The following is a 13485-nucleotide window of genomic DNA, read 5'->3' as shown; positions in this document are numbered from 1 at the left end:
AAGTAAAGGATAATCAGCCCTTTTTTCTTCTCCCCCTTTTTCCCCCTATTTAATGCTAGAAAACTATTCGGTGTTTCAAAAACCTCCACGTGCATAGTACATAGCTGTCATTTTTGCTTCCTTCATTATAATGTCATACTGAAGGTACTATTTCAAACTAGCCTTCTACCTATTCTCATTTAAGATTAAATTGAAAGCCAAGATCAAAGTTCAATACTTTTACATTTAGCATAACTTGTCCAAGTTACTAGTACGTCCTGCAGTCTTTTTTTCTCATCTATCACGGAGAAAAAGTAAAATCAATATGGCCACTTCCAAGCCAGAGACGATCGGGTAACAGAAATACACACCTCCTGCCTCATCTTTCCTCATTCTGATGATATTTATTTCTCAAACTAACTATATTATAGCGATTCAAAAACATACACCTTGCATAACTGCCTTTTTTCAAGAGAAGATTTTAGATTATAAGTTTAGTCCTTCATTGTAAATTGTTTACATTTTTGTCATCTCTCCGCACAATGTTGGCTACCCACGTTTCCTGACACGTGCACCATACGCACAAATGTGTAACGTACGTGCGCAGGCACCAGCTACTGGAAGGCGATCAGACATCACCCTGAACCAGAACCTGCTTTTTCTGTACGGAGCTGAATAAAGCACTGCACCTACAGCAAACAGGCACAGGCACAGTGAGTATCTGTGTAGAAATGGCATACGCTCCCTGTGGGTTCACCTATTCTGTGTATTACATGCACTTATGTAGGCCACAGTCTAGTTCTCTCTCTGTATTTACCTACTAGAGATGCATATGACAGAGCATGGCAGCAAGTGCCAGATTCTGTTCCCATGTACGTGCAGGGGTGTCCCGCACTCGATTTCATCTGCCAGGTCCCAGATCCTGCTGTCACCTGTAACACAAGCTGTGTTCTACCAGGCCTGCCTACCTTTGGCATGGCCAGGCTTCTGGCTCCAGCCCTGCAGATCTGAGCAGTCACTCACATTCACTTTTTCAAGATCACAACCAAAAGGTATGGCCTATGTTCTGCACAGGGTGTAACAGTCTCCTAGCAGTGTTCCTCTGGCACAGTAATTTCATTATTATATTTAATTATTCTAATTCCATGCAGTCCTTCCCAAATTGCTCTCTAGGACCCACTTCCTCCAAAGAGCTTTTAGCAAACATCTCTGCATCTGCACAGAGCCTTCTTTATCCCAGTCAAACCTCTGGAACATTTGGGTGTAAAAATAATTTCACTTACAGCATCCACTGAATGACAGATTGTTTTAAATTGTTTGTCTATAACTTGCAAGAAAAAAAAATGTAATTTTTAAAAGCTGTTTGAAAAATAAACTATCAGAAAGGATAATACATAAGGTTACTTACTATTGCTTTTTATATTTTTAATGTCTGGTAAACGTATCAGAAAAAGCAATTCTGGGAAAGGATGCGCTAAAAAAAATTTACTATCATTTTGTTAGTTGGACCTCCCAGAAGCCTCCCTGAAGTCTTTTTTTTTTTTTTTTTTAAGGCAACATTGGGAAAAACAAACACTTTCACATCAGATTTTTTAAATATTGTTTTTAAGACTTCTTTTCTGTCCCCTGAATTGAGGCAAAGAAAACTGGCCAGTCAAGTCAAGTCCAATATTATATAGGATCGGTTGCTAGACGCTTTCAGTGGCAATGTTGTGAGCTTCGCCTCGACTGAAATACTAAAGACTGTTTTAATCCCCTCCCCCCAGGTTTTAATAAATGTCAATGAAAATAAACAAGCAGACAGATCACCTGTTAAAAAGCTTGGTACGGCATTTCCAAGCAGATAAAGATTCTCTTGCAAAATAGTGTTCTGGGGGGAGTCAGGCTACAAAATCCAACAGGACTGAAGGACTCATTTTTGCATGATATTACTTTCCAGGAACAGAAATTTGACTTTCATATCTACATAATTCATAAACCCTTTGGTTTCATTTCTAAACAATGAGGGGAAAATGGAAATAGAAATTAATTAACTCTTTGCATCCCACAGCATCTTCACCTCTGCTTCCCCCATGCTACATTACTAGCCTGACGTTTATAAATAGCCATTTTGGAAGGTGTTTTTTTTTTTTTTTCTTTGAAAAATTACCCAGAGCTTTTTTTTCCCAAGCAAGTTAATGTGAACTTGGGAATGGCAATTAAATTGTCAGAATTAAAAAATTTGTTTTTAACTAGAAGGTAGCCAGAAGTATAGTCATGGGGCTGGTATTGATTGTCTGAACAGAGAACATTAGTCTTCAGGTATTTATTCTGCCACCTCTGCACCAGAGGCTCTCCTTCCAATCAAATCAATCCCTGGAAAAGATTGGTTCTTGCTACTAAGACACATAACTAGGCTGCAACAGAGCTGATTGTTGTTGTTGTTGTTGTTCTCTATAGGTTTTACTGAACAATATCTAGGCTTCCGATTGTTTCTAAAGCTTTTTCACAGTTGCAAACTGTGATCTTTTCCAGATTGTGAGCTCTCCGGGGCAGGGAATATATCTGATTTGATTTGCAAGACACCATGCAGCTGATAATGTGCACTTAGTAGTGAAAAGTGTGCTAAATTCTATGCTCTCAAGCACGCAATAGTACTTTTCCATTATTTATGCATTATTTTCCCCTGTCTCCCTTTTGGCAAAATCCCATATGCCCAATTTCAGGTTTTGGTTTTGTTCTGGGTTGTTTTGAGAAAAGCTTAAATAGGCAATAGGGAACCTTTATTCATCATTTTAAAAATGTTTTTTCTTCTAAGACATGTAAAATTAATTGAAATAGAATAATTAATGATAAATTATTGATAAGAAATCATAAAACACCAAGACAAATCTTTTACAAATTCTAAGTATATCCACAACCTGGCAACATGGCCTGAAAGTCCAGTTCTGAAAACCTGAAAACAATTGGATTTTCTGACCTGACGTCACTTAATATTAAAAGTTTATAAACACACTTCAGAAAGAAATATATCGAGTGACTGCTCAAGCTGACCTTTCTGATAACTGCACCTTCTGATACTTTTTACAAACAAAAACCTTTGTATTCCTATAAATTAAATATAGCTTCTGGTTGAACTGCAATTTGTACTTGGTCATTTTACACCTCGCCAATGGGAAGTCCTTGATCAAGACAGTTGCACACCTACCTACACTCCGACAGATGGTCGTTCTCTCTACTTTCAGAAATCACATGAATTGCATAATGATTTAAGGTACAATAGAATATTCACTTGATAAAGAAACAAAATGGCAACAGACAACTAAGGCACTATGCAATTAAATTCAGAACAGAACATCAAGAAATTAAATACATGTATAATAGAACACTTACAGATGTCAAATGCCAAACAGAAGGACTGACAAAAAATTAGTCCTATTTAAATTACTGGGGTTAGGTAACAGCTACGTGTTATCAAATAGGGCTACTTCTATTTAGTCTTATTTTGTATCAACAAAAATTGTACTCCTGTCAATTACAAACTGCATATGAGTGATAGCCCTTGAAATATAGCATGGATTTATGAAAATATCACGTTACTATGAAAGATGAACAATTCTGTGAGTGTATTTACTTTTGAAAAAAATTGATTAGACAAATATAAACAGAAGCTGTAAATATTTTGCCGTAAAAGTGAGAGGTATTTTTCAGTGCTTTGATAAACATAAATACTAAATAGGAACATATGAGGAGAATATGTAAAACTGTGTCAAGACCTGTTTAATTTAAACTACACAGTTTTAAAGGGGGGCAGTTCTTCTTTATCCAAGGATATTATTGAACAGAAAAAAAAACCCTTGTGTCCTTAAAGTCCATGGTATAGAACCAACACACAGTATTAACAAAAACAAGCCCCAAAGCAAAAAGTGGGTTAATTAATTCTACATCTTGTTCCTCTTTCTATAGTCAAAGATGTAGGTCTCTATGAACGTTGCTTTTAGATCACTTTATTGACTATTCTCTGTATGGTCATTTATTTTAAAGGACTGATGTCACATTTGGCATTATATCAGCTGACATATTGTAGACATTTTCTTCCAGAAATGGCTCTTTAAGGCTGAGTGCCAGAGGTTAAGATGCCTGATGGAAACTAACTTTACGACAGTGATATTCTTCTACGCTCGTACAACAGTCTTAATAATTTTAAATTAGCATAAAGTGCATGCCTCCACGTACTGTGTGTGTATACATCTATACGCATGGAATAATTCACAGACTAAATATGAAAAAAAAATAATTTAAATGATTCTATTCAGTGACACATACATTCAAGGGGAAGGGTATTCAGTTTTAACTACAAGCAAATTATTTTTAAATAAAAGATGGATTTTTCAACCTTATCAATGTATCTTTGTTAGATCACAAAGACAAAATTCTAGACTAAAACCCAAAGTTCATTAGCTCTGGCTTTTTATCTTTTGGTTTATTACAAGTTCTAAAACTGATTATCTCCTTGGTTTTGTAAATACATTCCAATAGAACAGACATAGCAGCATGGAGCTGAGCGATCCCTGATAATAAAATGGGGAGGAAAAAAAAATCTGTTAAAAATGCGATCTGTTTTTAACATCACCAGGTAGAAATCATTACCATTTATTGCTTGAACAATCCCTTCCATTTTGGCATTTGTTACTATTTCTTCCATATCAAATTTTTACATAAATACTTGAGGACTTAAACACATGCAAAGGTCTGAATAAAGTTTTGCTCTAGAAGCACTGTTTTCTTTTTTATATATCTGTAAGGATAGCCTGATATATGCTCGGGCTAACTGAAATAATTGGTGTGGATTTCTGAACAGGGACTATTGTCTTTTGAAGTTACTAAGGCATAAATAGGTAATTTACCACAAGAACATGTGTCCAGGGTTTAATGGCAAAATGACATCCACCTTTTCTTGTACTTACCGAGAACTATATTTGTAATCACTGTATGCAAAGTGTGCACAATGTGCCATCTCAGCTAAGATGTAATGAGGAGGCTTACCAAATACCAGTGTTGCTTATGATAAGCAATGGACAGTTTATCTTTGTACTGAGCATGTCTGAAATGCAATGGCAAGCCTTCTGGCATTTGGGACAATTTTATAGCACCTTGTAGGAATGAAGGTCTAATTTTCACTGCCAGGTACTATAACCTGCTGCTATTGGCAAGAAGCAGTTTTTACACTGACCATGTTCTCCGGCTGCTTTTAGTGTCGCTTCAGGATGTGTCGATCCAAGGGGGTTACGCACAAATCGTCGCCGGCGCCGCAAGTCATCTTCCCAGTAGTCAAGGCGCCAGAACTCACGAGGACGACTACAATGAAACAGAGGAGCCACATATGTTAGCAATTATCAAACAGCATGGTAGCACTGAATTTCTGCATAAAGCTCTCCTTGTTTGCGCTGCCTTTTTTTCCTTTTTTTTTTTCCTTTTTTTTTTTTTTTTTTTAACCTCCCCCCTTTCTGCAATCTTTTACTTAGGTATGTCCTTGAAAATAACAATATCACCTTCCAGTCTAAGGAACTCCTTTCCCTTTTTTCTTGGAAGGTGAAATGAGCACTAAATACATCATTTTGAAATGAATTGCTGACAGTGTGATCAGTTTCCCCACACTCTAGTGGCATGTGCTCCGATTTCAGCCTCATTTCAGCCTCAGCAGGGCACCTTTCTCAGTGACTGCATTTATAAACCAGAATAGGGAAAAGGCTATTATAAATATGGTATAGCATTACCTATATTAATCAAAGTCTGTCCCCCTTCATTTTTCTTCCTAATTTGTGCCTTTTTGCACAAGGTCAGTAAATCATACCATGAATTCTTGGTCCAGAAAGTGTTAACTTTAATGAATACCTCAGTTACATGGTTATGTATGTGATAATAAAATATTACTCTGTTTAGATGTGCAGGAATTTAATTAAAATAATCTCTTAAAATATTCATTACATTTAGCCCCTGAGGCTTAGAACAACACAAGAAAATGCATTTCTTTTCCATTTACTGTTTTTAAATAAACCATTCCAGGAGAGTGAAATAGCAATCTATTTTCAAGCAAATCAGATTGGATTCCTGTTTTATGTAGTTGTGTTTTTACATTTAATTAAAAACTACATGTTATGATGTGTAATAATTGCTATATTGAAGGCATACTTTTAAAAAATTATATCTAGAAAAGGTTATATCAAATTCATTATTTTCCATTGTATGCTCCAAATATACGTAGATCTTTTTAATATGGTCATATATAAGTGCCAGTTACTATCTTGTTAGATGATCATGAATGAATGCTACTGTAAAACAATATTTTAGCCCAGAGAATGTACCCAAAAAAAAAAAAATCACAATTTCAGGTATAGTGAAATAAACAAGCAGAAAGTGCCTGACACGTAGAATAGTCATGATAGGTTCATAGCCTGAAAACCTATGTAGCCATGCTATAAAACACAAGCTATGTTTGTTAACGTAACTAGTATTAAAACAATAACTTGCAACGTACATATATTCCATTCTGGTCCAATAGCTAATAAAAAGTATACCTGTCAACACTGACAAATGAATAGCCACGACTAATTTACAGATCCCATAGTTAAAAATACTTGGTATCTGTATCTTAGTTTTGAGGTCTAAAGCCAGAGATGAGTTTTATTTAAGCTAACCCAAGGTTTCAAACACAGTAACAAAAGCCACAATAATTTGCATAGCCCTCCTCTTAAACACAATTTGTAGATATTAAAAATTGTGACTGAAAATTACCCTATAAAAATGGAGGATGTCTACACATCTAGCTTTAAGTTTCCATGCCCTTTTCTCACATCAAGAAAAAGGCAGTGCTATTATTCATCCTCCTGATTTCTTAATTTCAGAAAAAATACTCGAGTATTTGAAACAAATACCCCAGTATTTTATATTCACACTTTGTTATAATCATGCCTAAATTTGAATGCTTTTATTATAAAATCCAATGGTTTTGGTATATTTAGCCAAATGAAGCAGTATTTAAAAAAAAAAAAAAAAAAAAAAAAACAGGAAGATAGGAGTTTATTCAAAGCTCGATTAATAACTTAAAATTCTCCTTTAGCGATTACAGAAAAAAGGCAGAACACAGCTGGCTATGTGCATGCCTTTGATAGTCGTAGAGCTTGGATAGGCACTTCATCATTCTGCCTTCCTACATTTATCTGTTAAAATTATTATCAAATATCAGCCAGGATGCAGTCGTGAATCACAGACTGCTCCTCGTCTTCAGGGGAATGATACAATGAGGGTCTATTCATCAGTATGGCAATCGGCACAAGTAATTAGTTCCCTAGACTGAGATCTCCTACAAAGCTTATTTCAGTCAGCACCACAAACATATGACAATGAAAAGCTAATGGAAGCCGCTAAAATTTGTTAACCTCTTCTGCCATCAATCCTTCTGGTATTCTGTGCTACAGTATTATGCAAAGATGGTAAATTATTAATTTGTCATTCATCTATCTTTCTGCAGTTTTGATAGAATTAAGTGATGTCATTCTACTGGGTAGCAATTAAAATTATACTACATTGCAGAACTATGCTAAAATTATTAGAAAATTAGGAAATTATGATCAGGCAAAATATTATCCTGAAACATAATATATCTTTAGTCCCCTACTTTTATTTTCCAGTCAGGGAATGAAATTTGCATAGGACTCCTTGTCCTCCACCAGTGCAGCGACTATTCACAAACAGTAACATTATCAACTATTAGCTTGCGTATTTGGGTATTTATAACTACCTGCAACCACTATATGATGAGGGGGGGAAAACATCTACCCTCTACACACAGATAGATATCTAACAAACAATTGTACTGCCATAAACACACACTTATTGTCTAATTCTTAAAAATGAACCACTCTTGAGAGCAACTACTGGGACAAATGCTTATTAGTACCAAGATAATCCAGTAAATGATACAGCTACTGTAGAACAACCAGCTTACAGGTAAGATTTAACTGCTACAGCCCCATCCCCAATAATCAACGCTGTCTCACACAGACATTATACCTCTACAGCCAGGGGGAGACAGACGTAACGACTGCTCTGACTTGGCTGTAGTTTGCTGGCTGAAAGACTGAAGCATCACATAGCAAAGAACCAAGGAACTGGATTTTGAGAACAGCATAGTGCTGTTGACTAAGGGTGTTGGGTTTTTGTGAGTGTGGTGTGTTTTTCTGACAACAGAAGCTTCTGGCCCTATAGTAGGTTGCCATATGGACTAAAGGTGCTATATGGACTGGATCAATGAACATAAGTACTCAATTAGTTTAAGTGCAAGAGCAACATTTCTCAGGGGACTGAGGATTTATGAATTATAAATCATATGATTTGCATGGATTTGTCAGGGGCCCCACTAACATGATACACAGTAATTGGTGGTTCCTTAGTAACAATATTGAATGAATAGAAGCAATGCTTTGATATTAAATGTTTTATTCAGGTAGCATTACCATGACATTGCTTTCTTTTTCAAACACTTTTCCAAATTGCAGGTCCATGTACCCAGACTTGAGATAAAACTTTCTTCTCAGTTCATGTTTAAGTACATAGATGGTTTTAATTGTACAGAGATGAAATATACAATGACCAATATAGCCTGTATATCAGGATTTTGAGCATATAATTCAAAAGAAAAACTCACATCACTGTGGTCAATGGGAAAAAGCTTACATGCTGACATATTTTCATTCCAAGAACAAGAGTATCAGGAAACTTATTTTCTCTATCAGTTTCAAAGATTAACCCAATCAAAACAAAACATACCAACTGGCCTACTAGCTTTATTATAGCGTTAGGTCCTCATATCCTCTAAGAGGCTTAAATTGAATCTAAGGAGTACAACCACAGAATGATGAGGAGATCATGCAATTTCTGAAGAATTACTTCTTGTAATGTCTTACCCATTGTATATTTCAAGATATTCTGCTATCTTTATGTCCACAGAAAACAAATAGTCAGCACACTAGCATGAATAGAAAAGAGACTGCAGGGTGAGTAAAAGTAAGGAAACAGTAAACCTACAAACCCATTAGCTTGAGAGGTCTTGAGGCATTAGTTTGAGAGGTCTTGGGCCAACAGCTGATCAAGAATGGATTTTAGCATACCATGGAAGCATCCATTCAGATCCTTTTATTAATGAAGTAATAAATAAATAAAAGTAGCACGAGAAACAAAGAAAAGGAGAGAAAGGTAAAAGCAGCACAACATCACAGAAATCATCTGCAGAGACAGAGGATGGCTAGAGAACCAAATGATTTGTTCTGTCTAGAAGGCTATTTACTCTTAAATGCAAGAAAAAAAACTGCATGAGAGACAACTGCAACAAACTCAAAAGCAGATGGAAACTAGATTGTGTATGCCCTACAAACAATATGTTGTTATGAAGACTCCAACCAGCCTGCCAGTCATTGCAGTCTACTTTTTAAAGCAAAACAGTTCTTGCTCTGGTGTACAGCAATTACTTACATTAAATAGAGATATGAATCATTAGCCAATGTGAATTTCGTACTGCTAGAACTTATTTCACAGATGCATCCAGAACCAAGGCTGTTACCATGCCACAGAAAGAGAACATGGCTTATTCATGCAATAGATGTAATACCCTATTCACATGTCCTAAATCCTACGAAGATACTAAGATAAATTTCCAGATAAGACACTCCTCATTGGAACTCTAACTCTAAAGTTAAGCAGGTAAGTCAATCTCCAAACCTAATCAATCCCCCAGCTCTCTACTAAGGCCATCACAAGGCAATCAGTCAATAATGCCAATTTCAAAGGTATAAACACACTTGAACACAGGGTCCTGGGCCAAATTACTTTCATAGACAACCAAACACAGAGTGGCAACACTACTTATCAGTAGCAACAGTATAAATTTGGCAGAAAATCTGAATCAAAGAAGGCTCTTCAATTTCCCCCATTACCAAGCACAAACCTACCAAAATTTCTCATTTTAACTTTAACGCTAACTTTAACTCACTTTAACTTCTAAATTAAATAGGAATAGGAAACAGAAATGCCCCATTTTTAAGAAAAAATGTCCTGGGTTCTTTTAATTCTGGTCAGTAACACTTTGTCCTATATCTAGGTAGCTTGAGCTTCCATGTGAAATGCTTCAAGAACTCAAGCCAGACATCTGCTGCAAGAAATGTAAATGCTTTTCTCAAAAAAAAAAAAACAAAAAAAAAAAAACAAGAAGCATTCACATTTGATTGTCAATCCAAAAATAAGTGATCAAGTTCTAGAGAAAAACACAGATCTTGAAGGAATACTGCTAGCAGGCTGTAGGGCATCATCAATGCAATGTGCCTGCTTTACTTTGCAAACTGAAATCCATTGTATTTTCATGGAGATGCATGTCTAGAATATTAACTAAAATCTCTTGTATTCTGCATTTAAAAACACAGTGCAATGTATCTTTCACTGACTTAATAAAATGGGATTTCAGCAAACAAGTAAAACATCTTCTGAAACCCTTCATTATTCTTGTAGTAAGCTTTCACAAACCATGATCTAACACAAACAAGTTACACCACAGCACATTAATGTTTAGCTACATGTTTATAAGTACCAATCTAAAGAATGTTATGTATAAACTATTAATATTTGTAACATGCCCAAAATATCTAGCATATTTCAGAAAATAGAACATCGAGCTTAACGATGGTAAAGCATTGCACTGGAGATGTAGCTTGACAAGCAAGTTCTCAGCAACAGCACCAAGTTCAGCATCTCACCTGGAGATCCCATGAACGAGTATTTGTGCTGCTACAAGGTAAACCAAATTAAAGCACCAATGCAGCAGGAAAAAGACTGTTTTCCAGTAAATGATGTTCCTGATCTGATTCACAACTTTGCATGAGCAAAGCACTCAGGAAAAGGTTTGGTTAGTATTAAGTCAGTTGCCACTAAAATATTATTTGGCCAGCTACACTATCTCAAAGCATGTATTTCACAGCACTTCACTGATAATGTATCTACATCAGAACATTAAAGATTGATTAACTCCTGAGATGTGCCTTGAGATCTTTGGAAATGCTACCTACATCACCTGTATTGCCTTCAATGGCAAAGCCAGTTAAAGAAAATCTACTTTTCCCTCCCTCTCAGCTGCATTCATGTAAGCATTCGCAGGGCTCCACTGTAACCTGGACCACAGTAACCATCTCAGCTTCTTAAGGCTGAATATTTTATTCTGTTTTATATCAGTAACCCGTTCACACTGCAGCCTGACCAGCAACTATGTAACTAAAAAAGAGGGGGAAAAAAGGTGCTGGTGAGGGGAAGGAAGGAAGAAAAGGATAATGAAGAACTTTTGGTATCAAAAAAGACATATCATGTACTCTTACTCCAACATCATCAGAGTCTGCACCTTCTCTTAGTATCTTCATTTTCCTCCCACATAGGCATTCATATTCCATAGTTTCAGAAGACGGGCTTCCACAAATGGAAATAATTGGGAACCCTTAAGCAAAAAATATCACGCATGGGCGGGCTCTTAATTTCTGCCACACTCACTGCTGTAGTAACAGCAACTGGTCATAACAAAGGCCCAAAGTTACCAAGTAAAACTTCTTTGGCATAGTATCAATTGTGCAGAATATTAATATAACCTATTAAATTATCATAGTTTACTTGCTTCTTCTAGCACTTCTGCAAGAAAACATTTGACTTTGTCTATAAAGGATTTTTTTTTTTTCTAAAAGGAATTTTGCCTTGATCTGCATTTCACTGTTATCAAAAACTGTGGGTGTTTCCCCTAATGCTTCAAAAGAGAAAGCAATACCATTCTTTTTCACATCTTTCCCAAGTAGCAGATGTGGAAAGCCAGGCGTGAACTCAAGGCAGTGTCTGCATGGACATAGCACAGAACTGTTACTCTGTGGACCTCTGTACCATTATAAGGGACCTTAGTACAGTTTAAATTTCATGTGCTTCCAGTGAAGAGGGAAAAAACAGAGATGTCAGTAAGGGAAGCATGTCTTACCAGATATTTCATGCCATTTCCCCATGTAAACAATACAGTACAAACTGCACAGATCTGTAATTCCTAGGTCTGCATTTGAAAAAAATGGTGGAAATGCTGTTTGTGGGTTTTAATACAGCAAATAGCCAGGATATTATCTCTGTCTCAACCACACATTAGACACTGCAGACCCAATACCCCTCCCAGGCCTCCCTACCTCCGTGCTTTAAGTCATACCAAAAATGCATTCCCATCTAACTAGTGTGCAAAACAAAAGAGAATAATGCCAATTCCAGATATCACAGACTCTTTTCTGCATTGACAAGCTTTGAATCTCTCATAAAATATAAATATATAAAATGCACTCCAGAAACAAATGTCAACACTAAATGTTTCAGACCTCCTTTACACATTATAAAGCTTCATGTCAGGGTAAAGACAAGCCCACCTTTAAGGTGCTGCTGTCCTAGATGATGGTGTTTTTAACTTCCAGTTTAAAAACACCTCTGTTTACGTGTGAATTTACGTCTGCTCTTCTTTGATCTTTATTAACCCCTTGGTGGCTAACCACAGCTGCAGCTTTTTTGGAAGCAGTGTTCTTTGAAGTGCTGGCATTCCAAGGCACGCTGATACTTCAAAGAGGGCCCACTTAAATACATGATACAGTAGTGATCGTGTACACCATGACCACTAGCTTATCTTAGACTGATCTTATTTTGATCAGTCTAAAATAAAGCTGCACTTTAAAAGACAGTCATCTTATGACATCGTTCAATTATTTTTCTATTTCCATCAAGATTAATTATAAATTAACTGAAACCTACTCTACTTCTCTGTAAGTAATAAGTTAACATCAGATCTTTGTCATGGCTTCGAGCAAAATTAGTTCAAACATGAATCAGCCATAGAAGAATGAATGAACAGCGAATTTGAAAAAGGATGCTTTGGCTTAGTAGCTCATAAATCTTTCCAGATCTCACGCTTCCTACACCTGATTGTAGTCAACAAGTTTTAATTTGTTTTTTAAACTAACTACAGTTCATACGGATCCCATAAATTGCTATCCATATTGCAAATAATGATTTTATTTTCCAAAAATAGGTACAGTGAATGTTATTGGTTTCATGTTTTGATGTTTTCCTGATAATGCAGAAATGAAGTCTGCAGGGCTTGCTCATCCCTTCCTTGCCAAAATGAACAATGGAGCATAACAGTGTAGGTTAGAGGGTATATCTACATCTGGTAAAGGAGACAGATCAATCTCTGTCCACCTCCTTAGCCATTTCTACTGGTTCTGATACTTTCACCTTAAGCCTGTGCATAGGAAGGACCCATGTCTTCTCTCACAAATGACTCCCTACAGAACATATGATGATTCTGTAACGTACACTAAAATGTTAGGACTCAGATTAATTCTTCCCAGTAGCTTGGAATTTCAGATGACAACCTTTCACCATGTTTCCATACACAGATCAACTTTTCACCAAAACAAG

General features: G+C 36.2%; 1 protein-coding gene across 4 annotated transcripts in view; it reads right to left on the bottom strand.

Annotated features, from left to right (window-relative positions):
• LRBA (LPS responsive beige-like anchor protein) overlaps positions 1-13485 on the bottom strand; it is a 390603-nt gene that overhangs the window by 183878 nt on the left and 193240 nt on the right. For all 4 annotated transcript variants that reach the window (XM_082758982.1, XM_082758979.1, XM_082758981.1 and 1 more), the window contains one exon: positions 5192-5316. In XM_082758982.1, coding sequence (XP_082615108.1) covers positions 5192-5316 — 125 coding nt within the window. The remainder of the gene's footprint in view (positions 1-5191; positions 5317-13485) is intronic.

This window comes from Aythya marila, assembly GCF_965140915.1.
Source record: "Aythya marila genome assembly, chromosome: 4".
NCBI classification, from domain to species: Eukaryota; Metazoa; Chordata; class Aves; order Anseriformes; family Anatidae; genus Aythya; species Aythya marila.
The sequence above is the reverse complement of the archived record's forward strand: the minus strand, read 5'-3'. Positions and strand labels throughout refer to the sequence as shown.